Source organism: Mesoplodon mirus, assembly GCF_964341445.2.
Source record: "Mesoplodon mirus genome assembly, chromosome: 11".
Taxonomy (NCBI): domain Eukaryota; kingdom Metazoa; phylum Chordata; class Mammalia; order Artiodactyla; family Ziphiidae; genus Mesoplodon; species Mesoplodon mirus.
Genome location: NC_138987.1, coordinates 1184929 through 1206689, shown reverse-complemented (window position 1 = coordinate 1206689; position 21761 = coordinate 1184929). Strand labels below are relative to the sequence as shown.

The 21761-nt window shown below is 37.3% G+C and overlaps 1 protein-coding gene across 1 annotated transcript in view; it reads right to left on the bottom strand.

The window, feature by feature from the left end:
* Positions 1 to 21761, bottom strand: part of TRHDE (thyrotropin releasing hormone degrading enzyme) — a gene marked incomplete at its 5' end in the record, with an annotated part of 402285 nt that overhangs the window by 23406 nt on the left and 357118 nt on the right. The window contains 3 exons of the mRNA XM_082636310.1: positions 11879 to 11986; positions 12453 to 12550; positions 14664 to 14811. Coding sequence (XP_082492436.1) covers positions 11879 to 11986; positions 12453 to 12550; positions 14664 to 14811 — 354 coding nt within the window. The remainder of the gene's footprint in view (positions 1 to 11878; positions 11987 to 12452; positions 12551 to 14663; positions 14812 to 21761) is intronic.

Sequence of the window (21761 nt, the reverse complement as noted above, 5' to 3'; positions counted from 1 at the left end):
CACGAGAATGGGTCCTTTGCTGTGAATTTTAGGAATATCTCTATATATTATTCTATCTTCATGTGATAGGTCACTCCCATCTTTTTTTCCTACACAAGTAAAAAAATAATATTCTGAGGAATCATGATATTAATTTTGTCTGAATTTTATGAGGAACAAGAAGAACCTCCCTTCTCAGTATCTTCTTTTATTCCTCCATTTCATGATGAAAATCTTAAGTAAGAACAGGGTGAAGTTAGCGAAAGTTAGAAGTCTTATTTGCTATCTATTGGTAGCACTCCTTGAAATCTCATCAACACAATACAAAATATTATGTACCAAGTTTTGATTGCAAGGCAGAGGCTAAAGTTGTGTGTATTAGTTTCATATGGCTGCCATAACAAATTACCACAAACTTGGTTGCTTAAAACAACAGAAATTTATTCTCTCACAGTTCTTATGGCCAGAAGTCCAAAATCAATGTGTCAGCAGTCTGCTTTCTCCTGGAGATTCTGAGGAATCTGTTCCATGCCTCTCTCCTAGCTTCTGGTGGATCTGGCAATCCTTCGCATTCCTTGGCTTGTAAATGCATAACTTCAATATCTACCTCTGTCTTCACATGAATTTCCCTGTGTTTCTCTGTTCTTTCTCTTCTGTCTCTGATACAGACACTCAACATTGGACTTAGGGTGCACCCTAAATCCATGCAGTCTCATCTCAAAATCATTAATTTAATTACATCTACAAAGATCCTCTTTCCAAATAAGGTCACATTCACAGATGGGGTTTAGGATTTAGACATATCTTTTAGAAGCCACTACTCAGTCCATGGAAGTGTGTGCATGTGCTTTTATTTCTCCTATTATTGCCAAGAAATTACAAGTCATCAGAGTTCTTTCTCACTTTCAGATATTTTAAGATATGGGTAACGCAAAACAATATTTGATGACTATGGAAGATCTTTCATCAACATTATCACAATATTGAGTAAATGTTATCACACTATCATTAGAAAGACTACCATGAGTTATTTTCATTTTGAGATAGAATAACTTATATGCATGAAATCAGTCCTAAGTTTTAATCACAAGGGGGAAAAATAAATACAAAGGAAATGTTGTTGATGTTGCTGAAATAGTTTTCTCAGTGCTAATAGCAATGCTTATATTATTTTTGGAAAATGCAGAGGAAATTTCTTCTTTATAGTGGTTGGTAGTAGTTGTAATAAACCTTGTAATCAATGAATCTTGAATCCATCAGTATAACCTACTGTCTGTGAGTATGTAAGAATGTTTTGGAAGCTACAAATATTTTTGTTGGTGCTTCTGCTCTGGCTTAGTAAATAATAATGATTACTATTGTAAGTTTAATCACCACTGTTCCCTGTGTTGCCCATGTAAATCTATATTTACTTAGTACTCGTACTGTGATAAAGTCAGGCAGTTAAAATAGAGCTATTCTATAACTAATCAATAGGCGTATCTTTTGACAGATAACACAAAAGTTCAATAGTGTTATGCTTGAAATTGGTATAATATTAGGCAAACAATATTAGCATGATAGGAAAATTACTTTTGGCAGAAATGGGGGGAAAACCAATTACACTGAAAAGAAAAAAAGTTAAATTAAATCAAATTATTTTCAAAAGCACACCTCTGTAAAAATTAAAATACCCTGAAAAAATACTATTGACTATTTGCCTCTCTGCATGACCGATAATATAATATTTTTAAGTAAAATGTCAGGAAAAGCCAAAAGGGTTGGGAAAAGGGAAATAAGTGTATGATTATTTCTGCATTTTAAATTAGAATATAAAATCGTTAATGCATTTAGATTACAAACTAAATGTGACTGTAAAAAAGTGAATAGAATTATGCACTTATATTAGCTCTCAATGTAATTAAAGTCCCTGCTACACTGAAAAGTAAATTAAAAACACATCCAAATTAGTTAGTCCTGCAAGTAGGTCATTCAGTCAAATAGTTATCTGATGACGAACTGAACTGAGCTAGCATGTATTGAATTCTCCAAATGGCAAGGACAAGTGGTAGTTTCAGTGTGATTCCAAAGAAGCATAGGGAGAAGAGAGATTATAAAGTCCTCTTCTACATTTAGTTATAGCCGCTCCTGAAGTAATCTTATACGTGACCTCTCCTTATACAAAATGTTAGTCAGGTAGTGATTGACTACGGGTTATGAAAAAGATTTTCAGTCTGACAAAGGAATTCACGATTGGATTAATTCACATAGCAAGCCCACTTACTACATTTCACATATGGCTTTTCTTCTCCATAGCTTACCAAAATACTTCTATTTGTTAACATACTCTCATCTTAGAAGAGAAATCCCTTTAAGATTTGATGAAGGAGCATAATCAATTAACGGGGATTTTTGCTTTTCTCAGCAAATAAAAACAAAACCACCTGATGAACTGAAAATGAAATTATAAAACTTCCAGAGGATGTTCTTGGGTCAGTATAGATTCTACCCAATCACCTAAACTTTTGAAAGTACCAAGACTTTAATCTTGAGAAATGATGTTGAGGAAGAAGGCCATTTTTTTTAGGTGACTTTTTCTTTTTAATTTTCATTGGAGTGTAGTTGATTTACAATATTGTCCCAATCTCTGCTGTACAGAAAAGTGCATCAGTTATACATATACATATGTCCACTCTTTTTTAGATTCTTTTCCCACATAGGTCATTACAGAGTATTGAGTAGAGTTCCTTGATTGAGTCACAGATGTAGAAAACAAATTTATGGTTACCAGGGGGGGAAGGGTGGGGGGAGGGATAAATTGGAAGACTGGGATTGACATATACACACTACTATATATAAAATAGATAACTAATAAGGAGGGCCATTTTTATACACTGTTCCTTCCTCTTAACATCTCCTTTCCCTCTTTGCCTAGTGAACGTGTATCTTTCCTGTAGGCCTCAGGTCAGTTGTCACTCTGCAGGAATGTCAGCCTCACTGACAGGTCAAATTGTTCTTTTCTTGTAAATCTTCCTCTGGTTCTCAATACGCTAAAATCGTACAGTATTCATATGACATCTGATTAGTCTCAGTCTACCCCATTGGACGGTCAACTTCAGGCACGAAGAAACTGTGTCCTCTTGCTCATCACTGTAACCCGTGACTTTTAGCCTGATGCCTGTGATGCAGCAGTTACTCAGGGTAAATTTGGTACATGAATCAAGCACTGTTGGAGTCTGAATTAATACCGATTAATCACATTAATAGATATTACTATGGAAAAATTACTTTATTTTAGAAATAAAGCTGAAAGTTAAAAACCAAGTTGACTCTGATCCAGCTATTCCATTACCCAAATGTGACTGGTGAGCTTGGCCCTGTAATGCTGCATCCATCACAGGGAGGGACACAGCATGTTAAAGACTTTTTGTTTTAGCTTTAAAAAACTACTGAGGAACAAATTAATAATAAGATGTCGATGATGGTGATGATTTTGAAGATAATTGTGAATTATTCCAGAGGTTCCCATAACACTTTCTGCTTTAAAGAGTCTCTGTGCTGGAGTTATGCAGACAACAATTCATAATGAGGTGACTGGCCATAACTACTAAAATATAAAATATCTAGGGAAGAAAGGTGATAGAAGGAAAGTGTTTATCCTTTAAGGTTTTTTTTTTCCCCAAGCATATGATAAAAGTAAACAAAAATACATACCCTTAAGTTTTACATTGTGGGAAACTAGCTGAAAGTACTGTTAAAATCTACATTACAAACATTCAAGTAGGTATTTCAATATATTCTTCCCCTCACCTCAAAGGGTCTGTTATAAAGAACAATTAAGAGTGGAATTCTCACCCATGGTGCGTGAAGTTCTCTACTAACAATGCCTCAACTGTGCACAGTGTGAAATAAAGAACTAGCCAAATAAATTACAGTGTAGGATGCTCACGTGCAAGTAAAAATGTGAACTAAAAATACAGGTCAATCAGTTTTAAGCTACTTAACATAATCCACTGGGACTATAAGTGCCTTTTGCAGCATACTTTCTAAATTCTTAGAAATTAAAAATTAAATAATTTCTGCTCCTCTGACCAAAAAAACCAGTTTCTATGTTTCCATGCCAATTGTTGGTAGGAGGTAAAGAAATACATAACTTGACTTGTAAAAGCAGTATTGCCTAACGTAGAAAAATAATGCTTTGAGTCAAATATTTGAAACATGAGAAAATTATAAAAACTATTTTGAAACTATTTTAAAAATTATTTTAGATATAAACTGCCTATTTTACAATGCAAGATAGAGGCAAGTAGTTGTATTTTTTGAGGGGAAATGACTTAAAGTAAAATTAAGAATTATATAAGGTCTCTGGGGACATCTACAAGAAAAAATTTCAGACATAAGTTCTTAGACTATATACCATTTTTACATATCCATAGCTATAGATATATCTATATGTTTAAATAGATGCAACTTTTAAAATTTATAGTGGAAAGGATTAATAATAAGTGAAAAATATACAAAAATTGGCAGAAGAAATAAAACTTTTAGAATACACTGAAAATGTTCATCTTCAGGGCTGCTATTCCATGTTGTGATAGCTCAGTTCTTAGCCTTGAACTCCTTTCTATTCTCTCCCTGGAAAATCTCATCTACTCCTCATTTCTACCTACATCCTAGTGCAGGGGTCTTCAAAATGAGGTGTTTGTACCTCTGGGGGTAAAGTAAGACTTTTCAACGAGTACCTAAGGATATGGGTAGCATTATGGCAGTCCATTTCCACATTCTAAACTCTTATATAGATAGTTATTTTTTCATAAAAACCCTTCTCCCACTTTCTCTCACTTTCCAGGAGAGAGGCATATTTCTCATTTATTCATCTTGCATGTTTGGAGGGTGCATTGTACTGCAGTATCAAATAAAGAGAAAATTCTAAATATTGGTGTTGATATCTAGAAAATGAGTTTTCAATTTTTTAAAATCTCTGCTTCCATAAAATTTAAAGAAGGGACTGATCAAGCTGTCAGGTGATAATTAAATTTTGGTGATAGATTACTATGTGATTTTTGGCACAAAACTTGGAAAGATTTTGAAGAATTGTGTTGCATTCCTGTAACAGAACAACTTCCATTCCCATCTATTTTCATTTATAAGGTTTTTCAACACTTTAACATAAAAATATGAATAGAATTGATGGTGAAACGTTCTCAATCTAGCAGTGAGTAATATTTATCTGTGAGTATATAAACTAATTGGAAAAAAGGCCAATTTCAATTTTTACTTTTATATTTAACAATTTTTATTTTCATGTTTAGAAATTATTTATCAAAATTTGCAATGTATTTATGTGATCAAGTATATACAGTAAACAATTGTAATGAAAACCCAATTTAGAGGAAAAGAAACGTAACAGGCTTTTATGATGACGTGAAAAAATTTGTGTGTGTATGTCTATGTGTGTTCTGTGTGTGTATTTTTTTCACTGCAGAGAAGTATGATAGGGTGATCCAAAAAAATTTTGAAGCAAAAATATATTATATTAGAACATAATTTGAGGGAGGAGAAAAGATTGTGAAATTTGTGACTAGTAAATAAGAACATAATCGTATTTTTAAATGTCTAATGATGGTTATAAAATAGCTATGGGGCTTCCCTGGTGGCGCAGTGGTTGAGAGTCCACCTGCCGATGCTAGGGGACACGGGTTCGTGCCCTGGTCTGGGAGGATCCCACATGCCGCGGAGCGGCTGGGCCCGTGAGCCATGGCCGCTGAGCCTGCGCGTCCGGAGCCTGTGCTCTGCAATGGGAGAGGCCACAACAGTGAGAGGCCCGTGTACAGCAAAAAAAAAAAAAAAAAAAAAAAAAAAAAAAAAAGCTATGATGTTTCAAATCCACTGTATACATTTAAAGGTCTTGAAAGAATTTTATTGAAAAAAATCTTTATTTACAATATGCTGGAATTTAAATCCTTGCAATTATTTATTTATTTGTTGGTTTGTTTAATAAATTTATTTATTTATTTTTTGGCTGTGTTGGGTCTTCGTTGCTGCACACGGGCTTCCTCTATTTGCGGCGAGTGGGGGCTACTCTTCGTTACGGTGCACAGGCTTCTCATTGAGGTGGCTTCTCTTGTTGCAGAGCACCGGCCCTAGGAGCGCAGGCTTCAGTAGCTGTGGCATGTGGGCTCAGTAGTCGTGGCTTGTGGGGTCTAGAGTGCAGGCTTAGTAGTTGTGGCTGGCACACGGGCTTAGTTGCTCCGCGGCACGTGGGATCTTCCCGGACCAGGGCTCGGACCTGTGTTCCCTGCATTGGCAGGTGGATGCTTAACTACTGTGCCACCAGGGAAGCCCCAAAGCCCCTCTTGCAATTATATAAATGTACGATAAAAGTTTTAGATTTAGACTGAAAAATGTCATTTTAGGCAATTCATATGCATAAAAGTTTGAGCCCAAGGGATTATCCTAGTAAACTGTCATCAAATGCCTTCCTTTCTCTTACTTTTCTTTTTGCTCCAGACGCGCAGGCTCAACGGCCATGGCTCACGGGCCCAGCCGCTCCGCGGCATGTGGGATCTTCCCAGACCGGGGCACGAACCCGTGTCCCCTGCATCGGCAGGCGGACTCTCAACCACTGTGCCACCAGGGAAGCCCTCTCTTACTTTTTATATTAACTCCTGTCTCTCTTCCTTCCTCAGTCATGTTCAAATATGTCCCCTTCACTTCATTTCCAACACCAGCACTCAGGGCCGGAAGTCTTCCCTGATCTCTCTGATCTGGTCAAATTCCTACAGGACAGTCTCTCAGAACACCACAGACCTCTTCTTGGTTGCACTCACCTGAGTTTCATTTTTAGCTTTATGTGATTATTCTGAACAATTTCTGTCTCCCTCCTACACTCCCTCCTTGCCCCTGCATTCATCTTTAGGATGGGTAAGGGCACGGACCACATATTCTCAATGCCAGTCAGGTGGCAGGGGCTGGCATTGCTTGAATGAAGGAATGCTGCCTTCCAAGTGTCTAGCACAGTGCCTGATACATCATAGCTGCTCAATACATACTTATCGAATACATGAATAAATGAACATATATCCCCCTTTAACTATATAATCAAAAGAGAACCCAAAGTGGACACATTGTGAGGAAACTGTATGATTTATGTGCAAGCACAGTGAGTGTGAAATTTTGGACTGTTGGAGCTGATGGAAGCACTAGAGATTTGTTCTCACTTTAGAAACAGGGTTGAAATTTGGAGCCATTAACAGACTTGTCTTATCCTACAGCTGCCTAATGACAAACTAGGAGCAAACCTAATTCCTCACCCCAGCTCACTGGAGGTTTGGGCAGCCCTGCCCTTTCCACTACTCCACATAGACTCCGTGCTGTGTTCACTCGTCTGCAACAGGACTACGCTGGTATCTGACCACTAAAATGGCAGATCTGGCTGGTATAACTTTAGCCTATGAAAACTTGTAGTAGGTCGATGTACAGTAAAAAGAATACAAAAAGGAGTGTAAAGAGCAGAGGTAATAGGACCACAATAACTTGGAAACGTGGGCAATAAGTAAGGATCTATGTTTTCAGGGAAGAAAACATGAGGTTTCTGAACCGAACACACACAGACCATAATGGGAAGAGCCTTTTGTCCCTCCACCTTTACGTTCTCACATAAGTAAAGCAAATATTGATGGATAGAGAGCAGACACAAAGGAAAGGAGCTTAACTGGAGCTCTTTACACTATGAGATTAAAAAAAATGCTATGGCTGGTGGAGGGACATGTACTGTAAATAGCGGCTGATTAAGGGGAGGAAAGAAAATGTAACATTTACCCAGAGGCCAAGACAGCCAGTATTTCTTAAAGCGGGGAGAAAAGGGCAAATGTCCCCCTGCTCCTAATTGAGAGTCTCTATGGTAATGTTTTGTTTTTTATTTTATGTTACAGGTCACATCCTTATGTCCTCAGAACTGATAGAGGGTTAAGTCTAATGTTGAAGGCATTCTATCAATGTCCTATTCTGTTCTATTCTACACTGTTCTTACTTTCCCTATCTAAAATTCATACCACTCATTACTCGGGGGGCGGGGGGCGGTCAAAACAAGTATTCCATAGCAGGCAACTTCAAAGATGATTAATGTTGTATGATTTCCTATAAGCGTCAGATATTACACAGGCATTATTTTACATACCTCTCACTACTTGTTTGGTTGTTAGTAGTACTGCCACTTTCCAGATGATGAAACCAAGTGATTTTCCTAAGTTAATTTAGTTGAACAGCTGCAATTTGATCACGGTGTCTTTGACTCTGAAGACCATAACCGTTCCTAATACCAACGGTTCCCAAAGTGTGGTCCCCAGATTAGCAGCATCAGCATCACCTAGAAACTTGTTATAAATACAAATTCTTGGGCCCCATTTCACCTACTGAATCAGAACTCTGGAGGTGGGGCTCAGCACAAACTGTTTAACAAGTCCCCCAGCGATTCTCGTGCACAATCAGGTTAGAGACCACAGGCTTATACAGTGTAGCATAAAACTTTTGCTTACACTCACTGCAGAGAGTACTTGAGTTCTCTTGGGTGTCTTTCTTGCTTTTCTTTTTTTGATCATTTTTGAACAAACATCTATTACTGATGTATGGAAATTTGATATACCACCACAGAATTACCGGCAGTAGGGGTAGAAAGTAGACAGGCTAGGGACGGAAGCCCAGATCTGCCACCTATTGTTATATAATCTTGGAAAGTTGCATAACCTTTGTAAGTTTTGGATTTCTCTTCTGTAAAACTGAAAATAAAAATGACGAGATCATGCACCAAAGGCACTTAGCCCAATCCTGAAATGTAATAAATACTCAATAAAATAGATATAGTTTTCATTATGATGATCATTGTTAAAGACAATAATATTGGTAACATTATAATTAATTGTATGAGTAGTGAAGCTTATTATTGCTGTATTATGTATGCTGCAAAGCTCCAGGGATTCTCCTCTACTTACAAATTTTATTATAAAATGGCCTTAATTTTTTCAGTTTCAAAATGAATTTCCAATTAATTTCAATTCACTAAACATTTTTAATTTCCCACAATGTACAAGGTATTCTTCTCTTTTAGGGTATCTTTTAAGTAGGGTATTGATACCAGTTATCAATTTATATGTTAGGGAATGGATATCACCATTGAATACTTTTTTTAAAATTAAACACTTTAAATCTTTACTGTGTCTTGGCTTAAAGCTTTACTGGAAGATTGGGACTGACATATACACACTATTACATACAGAATGGATCACTAATAAGGACCTACTATAGAGCACAGGGAACTCTTCTCAATACTCTGTAATGACCTATATGGGAAAAGAATCTAAAAAAGAGTGGATATATGTATATGTATAACTGATTCGCTTTGCTGTACACCTAACTGAAACTAACACAAGACTGTAAATCAACTACACGCCAATAAAAATTTTTTAAAAAAGAAAAAAATATCTTTTCACATTATTTGAAAAATAATACATTATCACAAAATTAAGAGCTGTGTCAATTGTGGACACATTTAACTTCAGGTTAAATTTTTATTCAAAGAAAATCGCATATTGCTCTATTGAGACCCCTGGACAGTTAACTGTACAATCTCGACAGTGCTTTAATACAGACAGTTTCAAATAATAATTCACTTGCAGTAAAAATATATCCCCTCTATTTTACTCAGTGAAGCTCAGACCAATTAGTTCTTGTTTATTTGCACCAACCAGTGAAAGAAACCAATTTCTGTCCCTTTTATTATGCTTTTTTTTTTTTTTTTTTTTGCAGTACGCGGGCCTCTCACTGTTGTGCCTCTCCCGTTGCGGAGCACAGGCTCCGGACGCACAGGCTCAGCGGCCATGGCTCACGGGCCTAGCCGCTCCATGGCATGTGGGATCTTCCCGGACCGGGGCACGAACCCATGTCCCCTTCATCGGCAGGTGGACTCCCAACCACTGCGCCACCAGGGAAGCCCTATTATGCTTTTTATCCATACAAAAAGGCTTTCATCTTTTCTGTCTTTTTTTTTTAGAGTGAAATTCTCAGTCCTCACTACCTCCTCTTGTAGCTGGTGTTTTCAAGATCTTTTTATCATTTGTATTGTTCTCTACCGAATGCTTGGTGATTTGTCTCTTTTCTGAAATGTGGCATTCTGCTGAACTTATTCCCCAACCACAGACTAACAAGACAGGAACGTAGCTCAAATCTGTCTGTATGCATGACATCACCATTACAGTTCAACACACTGTAGCATTTGAATATTTTAACAGGGCTCAGAATGTCGACTCATTCAATGTATCATCCACTGTAAGTCTTGAATTTTTCTCACTGCTGCTACCATCTCTAGCTTTTCATTGCACGTTTTGGTTCCATTACCCTGCCCTGCACCAACTTTCCATTCCATTTTCCTGAATCCAATGCCACCTATTCGACCTATATCCCCAGTATATCAAGATCAGGCTCTATAGTAACACAGCACCCCAGAGGTTGCAATCCCTGCTACTTCCATGACTCCTTGTCCTTTAGATTTATTAGCATAAATACATAGCATCTCTCCGACCAAAAATTTTTAGTATACAACTACATTACCCTTGGAGGGTTTTTTCAGATGATTTTTAAGTTTCCAGTTAAACAAAACCAAGCAAACAAACAAAGCTTACTGGTCTGTTACTTTAGGCACATTTAAAAAGAAACCTAGCCCTCCCCTTAATTGACTCAATTTAAGAAAGTTAAACTCAGCACCAAGAACAGGAGTACATTATTGTTTTATTATTGAGCTGTCATCCCCGAAATATAGATTAAACCTCTGATCTTCACACACAGGTAGCTCAGTGAGTATCATGTACCCTCCCTGCAGGAAGTCACTTGTATATGCTGGGTCGTGTCATATGGGTGGTCAGTTGAGTAAACCTTAGTAAACACAGAGTTAGTTTCATTTAGCAGGTTTACTTGCCCAGTTACAAAAGAAAGCAAAGCAGGAGAATAGAAAAATGATGAAGGAAATAACAAAAGAACCTTAAAATATTAGGCCCCAATTTAATTATTTTACCACGAATAAATGACAGGGTTATAAAAACTGAAATGAGCTGACACTTTCATTTATAAGAGAATTATTGAAGTGATTGGTGGTTCAAGCTCACAAATCAAAAATTGCTGCACTCCTGGGCTTTCCTGGTGGCGCAGTGGTTGAGAGTTCGCCTGCCGATGCAGGGGACACGGGTTCATGCCCCGGTCCGGGAAGATCCCACATGCCACAGAGCGGCTGGGCCCGTGAGCCATGGCCGCTGGGCCTGCGCGTCCGGAGCCTGTGCTCCGCAACGGGAGAGGCCACAACAGTGAGAGGCCCGTGTACCGCAAAAAAAATAAAAATAATACTATGAAATATTTTTAACCTCACATTATGTATTAAAATACTGTACTGTGAAGTTCCAAGATACAAGTTTAAGGTTTCTGTCAAAGGTCACTAAAAGAGTAAAGGTTTTTCATAACCTTTTTGTTTTCAGTTTTTAATATTAACATTTGCTACGCTACTTCATTTATATCAAATGCTCACAGTTGTTTTATAAATACCACAACCTTTCTAAAGAACCTTAGAGTTTGACCTAAATTTAATTATTTTGTTCTCATGGGATAGCAAAGCTATCAAAATTTAAAATAAGGTGACACCCTATATTTGAAGAATAAGTCTGGATTAAGAAAGGTAGTTTAAAACTACATAAAACATTCCAAAGATATGTGTATTGTGGCTTTCATGCTGTTGCTTTGTAAGCTGTGAACCTGAAACAAAGTTTTGCAGTGTTTTTTTCTTGTCTTGTTTTTCTCCAGTTGATAAATGGAATGCGTCCACTGAGAATCTGAAAGTAGTATAAATCATATCAGAAATACAGGATTTGGTTCAACTTACCTGTTTCTGTTGCTGGAAATCCAATCTGAAATAAGCGTTGATGCCTGTTGGTGACAGTGCTTGTTGCCAAAACTACATGCGAGCATTATAACTTCTCTACGTAGCTCTCTGGGTATCATCAAAAGGAAAAGAAAAATTAACAAACGGTGTTAATATCTAGAGAGAAAAGGAAACTCATTACACTACATTACAGTAGATAAGTAAATAATTAGCACAAAGTTAATTTTCAGATATAGAAATTCCATTTTGCTGAGCAAGAGATAACTAAGCAGGGTAGAAGTTATACGTAAAAAAGTCTTCTCTGGAAACAGTACTATAGTGAGGGGTATGGGTTCAGGTCTCAACTTTACCGATAGAGGCAGATCTTAAATTAAAACACGGCAAAGAAAAGCCTTTCTTCTCAGTACCAGGCGGTGGAAACTGTGCTGCCCATCAGAAGTCCTCCCAGGAGAGGGAAATGAAAGATGCAGGATGAAAGTAAGGTCGTCTCATGCTGCTAAAGTCACAGTGGTTTTAGTGGTGTGTTACTGTACAGTTCTGGGGGAAAAAAGCAAATAAGAAAATAAAACCATACTCATGTTGGTAGGATGCTTGAACAAGAGATCCATTAAAATTGTTTTTTGGCCAACCAAGCTTGATGTACGTTGTTGCAACTTGCTTTAAAATATATTCCTAAATGGGGGGGGGTAAGAGAAAAAAAGATAATATTTTCAAATCGCTCCATGCTGATAATTAAAATTATACAGTAAAATTAAAATATCTTCTAAATGAACCAACTTTGAAATATCAGTAAAATTATGGGCATGGTAATGCTCTATTATAATTTTATTCAACTTGATATTTCAAATATAGAAAATTAGTGTAAAATACAGTTGCAATGATGGAAGTCTACTCTTTACTTCCTACTGAACAATTAAGTAATTTGCACTATTAAATATTTGAGATGATAATTTTTGCAGCAGAACAAGAAAAGTGAGGAATATTGATAATTAATCCATACATACATATATACAAATGTATGTAGATATAGTTTATGAAAATGAGCACCTAATATTTATGTGCTTTATGTCAATAGACCATATTTAATGCAGAACTGTGCTATAAGTCCAGTCAATAGCCTAGCCTTTTTTTTTGTTTTTGTTTCTGTTTTTGTTTTTGTTTTTCTTGCGGTACGCGGGCCTCTCACTGTTGTGGCCTCTCCTGTTGCAGAGCACAGGCTCCAGACGCGCAGGCTCAGCAGCCATGGCTCACGGGCCCAGCCGCTCTGCGGCATGTGGGATCTTCCCGGACCGGGGCACGAACCCGTGTCCCCTGCATCGGCAGGCAGACTCTCAACCACTGTGCCACCAGGGAAGCCCTAGCCTAGCCTTTTTGAACGTGACGTACACAGAACACTCTTCAGTAAAATGATGTGGTATTTCAAAGTCAAAATCCATTCATCTAATGATATATTTAAATATCAGTAGCAAGGTAAGATATGCTCTCTTCACTTTAATGTGGTCCTTGGATTTTGTCAATGGAACGAAAGCACTGGAATTACAGTAAAAGCAATTCTTAACTTTTATTGAAAATGAGGTGTCTGATATGATATACTCTTCTAAAGTACAAATATATACAAAAATGTATTTTGCTTTACATAAGTATAATATTGCAGTGTCTCTGTGTTAAGAAGAAAAGAGTAATAAGTCCTTCTCTAGCAGATAAAAATTATACCATAACTGTAATGATACATTTCCACACATGTCTGTTTCAAGGGCTTAGACAAAACTAACAACAATGAACAGTCAAGCCAGGATTATTCCCATTTAAAAAAATATTAAAACAGAGGTGCTTTCATGTAGGTTTAGGATAAAATAGAAAGAAGCAACTCTTATGGACATCACACAGTTTAGATGGCTCTAATAAACAGATTTCATGTCATAGCAATCTAGTCTCGAGTCATTCCAAATGCGTAGGTTAATTAGCAGAGCCAGTATGTCATAAATTAGGATGATTTTATAAGACACAGGGCAGAGTCTTGAAATAACTAAAAAGAAATAAATAGTGCCTAAAGGTGACAGGAGTTACAGAGACATATTCTCATATGCAAAGCTTCACTGGTGATAAGAAGTTTTGGAATCAAAAGCTCATTAGCAGTACTTAATCCTAATCTTATTCAAAATGATTATTACATTAGATTAGGTGGTATCAGCAGTGCAATTCTGGTTTTCCAGTCTTCAAGCTTAGAAAATCTGGTCAGGTAACATTTTGGAATGTTTGTCATGTCTTCAGGTCTATTTGGATTATCTGTTGTTTGCTCTCCTATATCCCCTTAGACCCAATTATGAATGGGCTTTGGCCTCAATGTTGATCTCATCCTTGTTAATTAAGGAAGTGAACTGAATTTACTATGTCCTTTTGGTTAAAAATAATGACTAAGAATCTTTACTGAAACTGTCTATGTTCTGTGAAGATCTTTGGATCCCTCTCCCCAGGTTAAGTCCTTTGTGAACACAGAGCCCTTTAACTCTAGGGAAGTAAGTTTGAACTTTAAGGATGTGCCATGTGTATTTGTCCTTAAATTCTGAGGCATTTAAGCTTAATTGACACTTTTAGGCTAGAACAAAAAGTAGCGTGTATTACATTTCTTCTTCAAGAATTTGCCATTAGTGTTGCACAGAAGATCAGGACAAAAACAGCACAAATTAGAAGGAACTAAAATAACTCAGGATCAGTTGAATATAGTAGATAATGAGAAAACAGTTTATCTTCTGAAAATAAGAAAGAAGAAAATATATCTTTTTACATTGAAGACACTGTATTTCTCCATGCGGTCCAGTAATTTATCTAGAGGATAAAGAGCTCGGCTGGCGGCGTGCCAAGGAAGAAAATCCTTCTCCTCAGACAGGTATCTGATAATCTCCAGGGGAATATTCTGAGGCAAATAGCCAGCTCTGCACAGCCAAAAAAGTTAATGTTAATTATATGCAGAAAATATACATGATGATGCAAAAATGAAGATTTTACTGATGCAAATAAAAGGCAGAAAGCAAGATTCATCACAGTATAAAGAAGTCATACTCAGTACTATAAAAATAAAATTACTCACTTTTTAAATATAGTCCTACTTAGGATGCCAGTGTCCCTTAATACATACAGAGTTGGGGAGTTAAAAATTTGAATGAGCACAAAAATATCAGAATGCATGTTTTTAAAAAGGAAAGAATTGTGGAATTTGAATAAATCAACTCTAGGTATTTTCCTTCACAGAAACATTTCAGCAGTCAAAAGTAATTGAAAATAATTGATTACTGAAATGAAATTCTGGTTTCTCAATGGATTCTCTTTACTTTTCATGTAGGTCTGTATAATGATATTTAATCCAGGTTGTTTTCAAAAGGATAATCAAATTAAAATAGCAATTTACAGTTTTGACTGTATCTATGTTACATTACCATACAAGCATTTTTCAAACCTTCCTGTTTAAAAAAAATGCTTTCTATAACACTTATGAAGATCAGAGTTAGATTTTAAGTCCAAATTACAAAAATGTTAAAGAAATAGACTCTCCCCATTTATTATTTTCAATAGGTTCTGCGTCACTGTGGGGACCAATGTCAGATTCTTTGGAAAATATGAAACTATAGCTTTTTAAAGTTATTTGAACACATGCTGCCCACATTTAAAGAGGGTATATCCAAAAGAGGATCCAAAAAGAAGTGACTACATATAAATCCTACAGTAGATTGCATATAAAATCCTTGCAAATCAAAGCAATATAAATGACAATACACTATGTATCTTGCTGAATTTTTTTTTACATTAATAATCAACTGAATGCAGACTTTTAACACAGGGGATGGGTAAATATGAAAGCAACCAAAGCCTGGTTATCTTCTTTACCTACATTTCACACCATTATTCTCTGTCGTGTCACAAAATTAGATAGACCTTTTTATTTGTGTTTGGTAGAAGGTGGACAGGGAGAGAGCAAAGCCTTTCTCATCTTCATTTCGAACAAGTTTGCCAGATTATTTAGTCTTTACTTGTGTGATAAGCAAAAACTACTCTAAAGACAAATATTAACTTGCAGCTGTGTTTATAATGTTCATAATAAAAACCAATTCTGAAGATTACTGGATTTAATAAATGAACGAGCATCACTCTATGATTTTGGTTCACTCCTGGTATAAGATCAACCACAGTTAATGTCTGACATAAATAAGAATGATGAAAATAACCCCAAGTTTCTACATTTCCACAAAATTTCCTGGAGTTTGTATGATTTGGACTCCACCTAGATTTGTGCCACTTTGCTTGTACAGTTTCCATTTTATACATCCTTGCAGAAATAGCATGAAATTAGGCTAAGGCAGCAACAATTAAATAAGAAACTTCATATTTTTGCTAATGTAGCACCATAGTAAAACAGTTAAATTTTGCTTACAAGGGTTTTAAAAGTAACGATTTGTTTTTTTTTTCCTTAAAAGTAACACAGCTTCCAGTATTTCAGATTTCATAATTTGTTTCCCCTGAACTTTTAATTCTAGATATTCATTAGCATGGCGATCATAAATTTGCCTCCCCTAAAATTATATAATCCCCATGCCATGGATTATATAATTTTAGAGTTGAATAAGATTTATCTAGAAGCCATTATTCTTTTGTTGAGGAAACAAGAAAAATAAGGTATTAGAAAAAAAAGAACCTTTAGTATGTAGCTAATTTATTAAGGCCCTTCAAATAAGTTTGGAAAATCAAGAAAGGTGTTTGGATCTATTTTCTCACAGATTTAAACATACTACCTTATGTCACTTATAATTTATTACGTTTCTTTTCTTCTCTATAAACGGATGGACATCTTTCAATGACTTATGTTCTGTGAGACATATGACTACAAATTTAAAAATATGACAAATAATGTTATGAAAAGAGACTTGGACCCAAGAAAGAGCATGAAACTGAGGACGAGCCTGGAACCATGAGTGCCTCCTGAACAATTAAACAAATTCATCTCTCCAAGCCCCACATTCCTTATCTGTGAAATAAGAGGGTTGAACTAGGAGATATCTTTTTTAGCTCCAAAACCCTTTTACTCTAACCTACTTATCTATAATTTAGCCTGCTGAAAAAATTATTACCACAATATGGGCATAATGTATTTGCTTAAAATTTTGAAAAAAAAAAACCTTATAATTTTTATATTCCCCACTCTTCAATTGTTTGATATGTTATGTACAAATCTTCTAAGAGTCAGAGCTTGGATCTAGGTTTTATAGGTCATCTGACACAGTGTTAGAAAATTAAAGCAAAGCAAGACTAATAGATAGTTCAAATAATGACAAGTACAGAAAAGTATTCATTAAATGAAGAAATGGAGCAGGTTCTGTTTTGAGTGCTTATGCCAAAAATTGCTAACTGCTCACCAAAATCCACGTTCTCCTCTACTTCCTGGAATAGAGTATAATTCCTATTCCCTTCATAGTTATGTGTGGTCACGTGACTAAGCTCTAGCCTGTAGAATATAAGCATTCCTCGCTGTCAAGCTCAGCCCATAGACATCTTTCATTGGCTCCTCCATGTTCTTTTTCCCTAAAATGAATCTTCTAGGATGACCTTGTATTGAACTCTTGTATTGAACATGTCAGAAACCCACCTGGGTCTCTGGATGACTGCATCCCCAAGTACCAGTTCTCACACCCAGTTCTGTTATGTGAGCAGGAAATACACTTCTATTGTTTTTGATCTGAATATATGTTTGGATCTATTTTTTTTTAAAGCAGTTAGTGTCTCTAATGCAGTCCTCAAATAGAGTAAGAAACAGATTACACTCAAATTGCCCTCATTTTGCGTTGTTACAAACATATGTAAGTAATCATCTACTGTATAATTCAATATACTTGCATTTAGCCTACTAAATCAAAATATGTAGCTATACTCAATTGGATAAGAGGATAATCAGCTTCATTACAAAATTAAGACTTGTAAGAGATAATGTTGGTGAATAAGTTACCTAGTTTAGATATGTGTTTGTGTAATTGGCTGGTAATGATATCTGTGATTACTACTACTGATAAAGTAATCAATATAGGGGAAGTGTGTGGAATCCCAGTGAATGGAACATGACATTAGCTCAAAGTAATCAGCCCAGAAGGGAGCACACTTAGGGGCCTGATGCTGAAATGCAGTTTCCTTAAATTTGCATCATCAAAGGGAAATGTTGCTAAAAAATGGGGGGGGGGGGATTAGCAAATTTAAAGAATATTTCATATATAACTAAATGTGTTTTATTAATCTTTTAGGAAGAAATTGTAGATGATATTTATCTTCTCTACTGTTGAGGTGGGGCTTGGCATAAGAAATGAGTTAGGAATCAAGAAAAGACAATGGAGAAGAGAAGCAAATGAGGAAAGTTTAAGAAATGGATAAAAGATTGCCTATTGCACCTATACAGTTCTTCCTCCCATCCCTGCCCCCCCAACACACATACCCTCCCCTCCTCCTTCTCTAATTTATGGGAGCTTGCAATGAAATATATTTTTAGGCATACAAGAGAATATTTTTATAAGAAGGAGATTAAAACCAGACTATATTAACTGATGTTAAAGTGCACTGATCTTAGCTGGCTTTGTTTTCACCTAAGATCCAAAACTACTTTTAAAAAGCTGCTCTGAATTCCTGTGAATGTTAGCTCCTAAATCTACTATGATGGGTGGCTTGTACACAAATAACCTATTTTACCATGAATTTTCTTTAAAAGCCATTGGTTTCTGGGTGCTTGAAACTTAGGAAAAAATAAAAAGCACAATCTTCAGACTTTTCAGAGCATCATATTCCAGTTTTCATTAATTGAATATTCATTTAAAGCCAATGAATAGCCTACTACATTATTTCACCCTATATGGAGAAGATACTGTAACTGTCCCTTAGGGCATATATATATATATATATTTCTTTTTTTTTTTTGTGGTACACGGGCCTCTCACCGCTGTGGCCTCTCCCGTTGTGGAGCACAGGCTCCGGACATGCAGGCTCAGCGGCCATGGCTCACGGGCCCAGCCGCGCTGCGGCATGTGGGATCTTCCCAGACTGGGGCCTGAACCCATGTCCCCTGCATCGGCAGGCGGACTCTCAACCACTGTGCCACCAGGGAAGCCCAGGGCATAGATTTTTAAAGCAATTACTGAAATGCTTAATTAAGAAGTTTACTATTTTATCTATTATTCTTTGTTATTCATTATTAAAAGACTTTAATGTGCTCTTTGTGGGAAGATCCTATGGTGGAGATTGAAAATTCCACTAGCCCTCAGAGTACCATAGAATAAAGAGGCAACTACACAGGAGAGTTATCTGTGTCAACCATGGGTCCATCTGGTCATTTCTTAGAGAAAATAAAGATATGATTCAGGCACTGGCAACTGTTGCCTGCAGCAGAGGTGAAAAGGAAGTTATAGTCGGCCCTCCACATCCACGGGTTCTGCATCAGTGGATTCAACCAACTGTAGATAAAAAATATTTGGGGAAAAAAATGCCAAAATTACAGAAAGTTCCAAAAGGCAAAACTTGAATTTGCTGCATACTGACAAATACTTACATAATATTTACATTGTATTTGGTATTATAAGTATTAATCTAGAGATGATTTAAAGTATCCTGGATGATGTATGCAGGTTATATGCAAATACTATGCCATTTTATATAAGGGACCTGAGCACTGGAGGATTTTCGTATTTGTGGGGGTTCCTGAAACCAATGGCTGAAGGATACCAAGGGACAGCTATACTTACTTGCAGCCCCACAAAATTATGAACATGAAGCTGTACAAAAAGGAGTCTCATAGTCCCTTGTCCTCCTGTTGTTTTTTTTCCAGGAAGCCCTCTCCCAAAACTGACTTAGGCACCTATTTTCTGACCTCACATAACACCTTGATAACACCCCTATTCATAATAAATATCATGGTATTAATCAGAATTTTATCATGATACTATCTTTCTCACTCACTGGACTTAGATCTGTAAGGAAATGAAGCATTCTTTTTACCCATCTTTTTATCCCCATAGCCTACTGCAGAATCTAGTTCAAAATAGGCACTCAATATTGTAAGTTCAAGATGGCAGAGTAGTAGGACGTGTGGTCACTCTCTCTAGCGAGAGCACCAGAATCATAACTAACTGCTGAACAATCATCAACAGGATGATGGAACTCACAAAAAAGATACCCTACAGGGCTTCCCTGGTGTGGCACAGTGGTTGAGAATCTGTCTGCCAATTCAGCAGACACGGGTTCGAGCCCTGGTCTGGGAAGATCCCACATGCCGCAGAGCAACTAGGCCCATGAGCCACAACTACTGAGCCTGCGCATCTGGAGCTTGTGCTCCGCAACAAGAGAGGCCGTGATAGTGAGGGACCCACGCACCGCGATGAAGAGTGGCCCCTGCTTGCCGCAACTAGAGAAAGCCCACGCACAGAAATGAAGACCCCCACACAGCCAAAAATAAATAAATAAAAAAAATAAAATAAAATAAAAAAATATACCTTACATTCAAAGACAAAGGAGAAGTGACAGCGAGATGGTAGGAGGGGCTCAATCACAATAAAATCAAATCCCGTAACTGCTGGGTGGGTGACTCACAAACTGGAGAACAATTATACCACAGAACTCCACCCACTGGAGTGAAGATTCTGAGCCGCACGTCAGGCTTCCCAACCAGGGGGTCTGACAGGGGGAGGAGGAATTCCCAGAGAATCAGACTTTGAAGGCTAGCAGGATTTGATTGCAGGACTTCAACAGGTCTAGGGCAAACAGAGACTCCACTCTTGGAGTGTGTGCATCAGGACCTGGGGGAAGGAGCAGTGACCCCACAGGAGACTGAACCAGACCTACTTGCTAGTGTTGGAGGGTCTCCTGCAGAGGTGGGGGTTGGCTGTGGCTCACCACGGGGACAAGGACCCTGGCAGCAGAAGTTTTGGGAAGTACTCCTTGGTGTGAGCCCTCCAGAGTCTGCCATTAGCCCACCAAAGTTCCGGTAGGCTCCAGTGCTGGGTCACCTCAAGCCAAATGATCAACAGGGAGGGAACTCAGCCCCACCCATCAGCACACAAGCAGATTAAAGTTTTACTGAGCTCTGCCCACCAGAGCAACAGCCAGCTCTACCCACCACAGGTCCCTCCCATCAGGAAGCTTGCACAAGCCTGTTAGATAGCCTCATTCACCAGAGGGCAGACAGCAGAAGCAAGAAGAACTACAATACTGAAGCCTGCAGAAGGAAAACCACATTCACAGAAAGACAGACAAAATGAAAAGGCAGAGGACTATGTACCAGATGAAGAAACAAGATAAAACCCCAGAAAAACAACTAAATGAAGTGGAGAGAGGCAACATTCCAGAAAAACATATTCAGAATAATGATGGTGAAGATGATCCAGGAGTTCAGAAAAAGAATGGAGGCAAAGATCGAGAAGATGCAAGAAATGTTTAACAAAGACATAGAAGAATTAAAGAACAAACAAACAGAGATGAACAATATAATAAGTGACATGAAAAATACACTAGAAGGAATCAATAGCAGAATAACTGAGGCAGAAGAATGGATAAGTGACCTAGAAGACAGAATGGTGGAAATCACTGCCACAGAACAGAATAATAAAAAAAAAAGAATGAAAAGAAATGAAGACAACCTAAGAGACCTCTGGGACAACAGTAAACGCACCAACATTCCCATTATAGGGGTCCCAGAAGGAGAAGAGAGAGACAAAGGACCTGAGAAAATATTTGAAGAGATTAGAGTCGAAAACTTCCCTAATATGGGAAAGGAAATAGCCACCCAAGTCCAGGAAGCACAGAGTCCCAGGCAGGATAAACCCATGAGAAACACACCGAGACACATAGTAATCAAATTGACAAA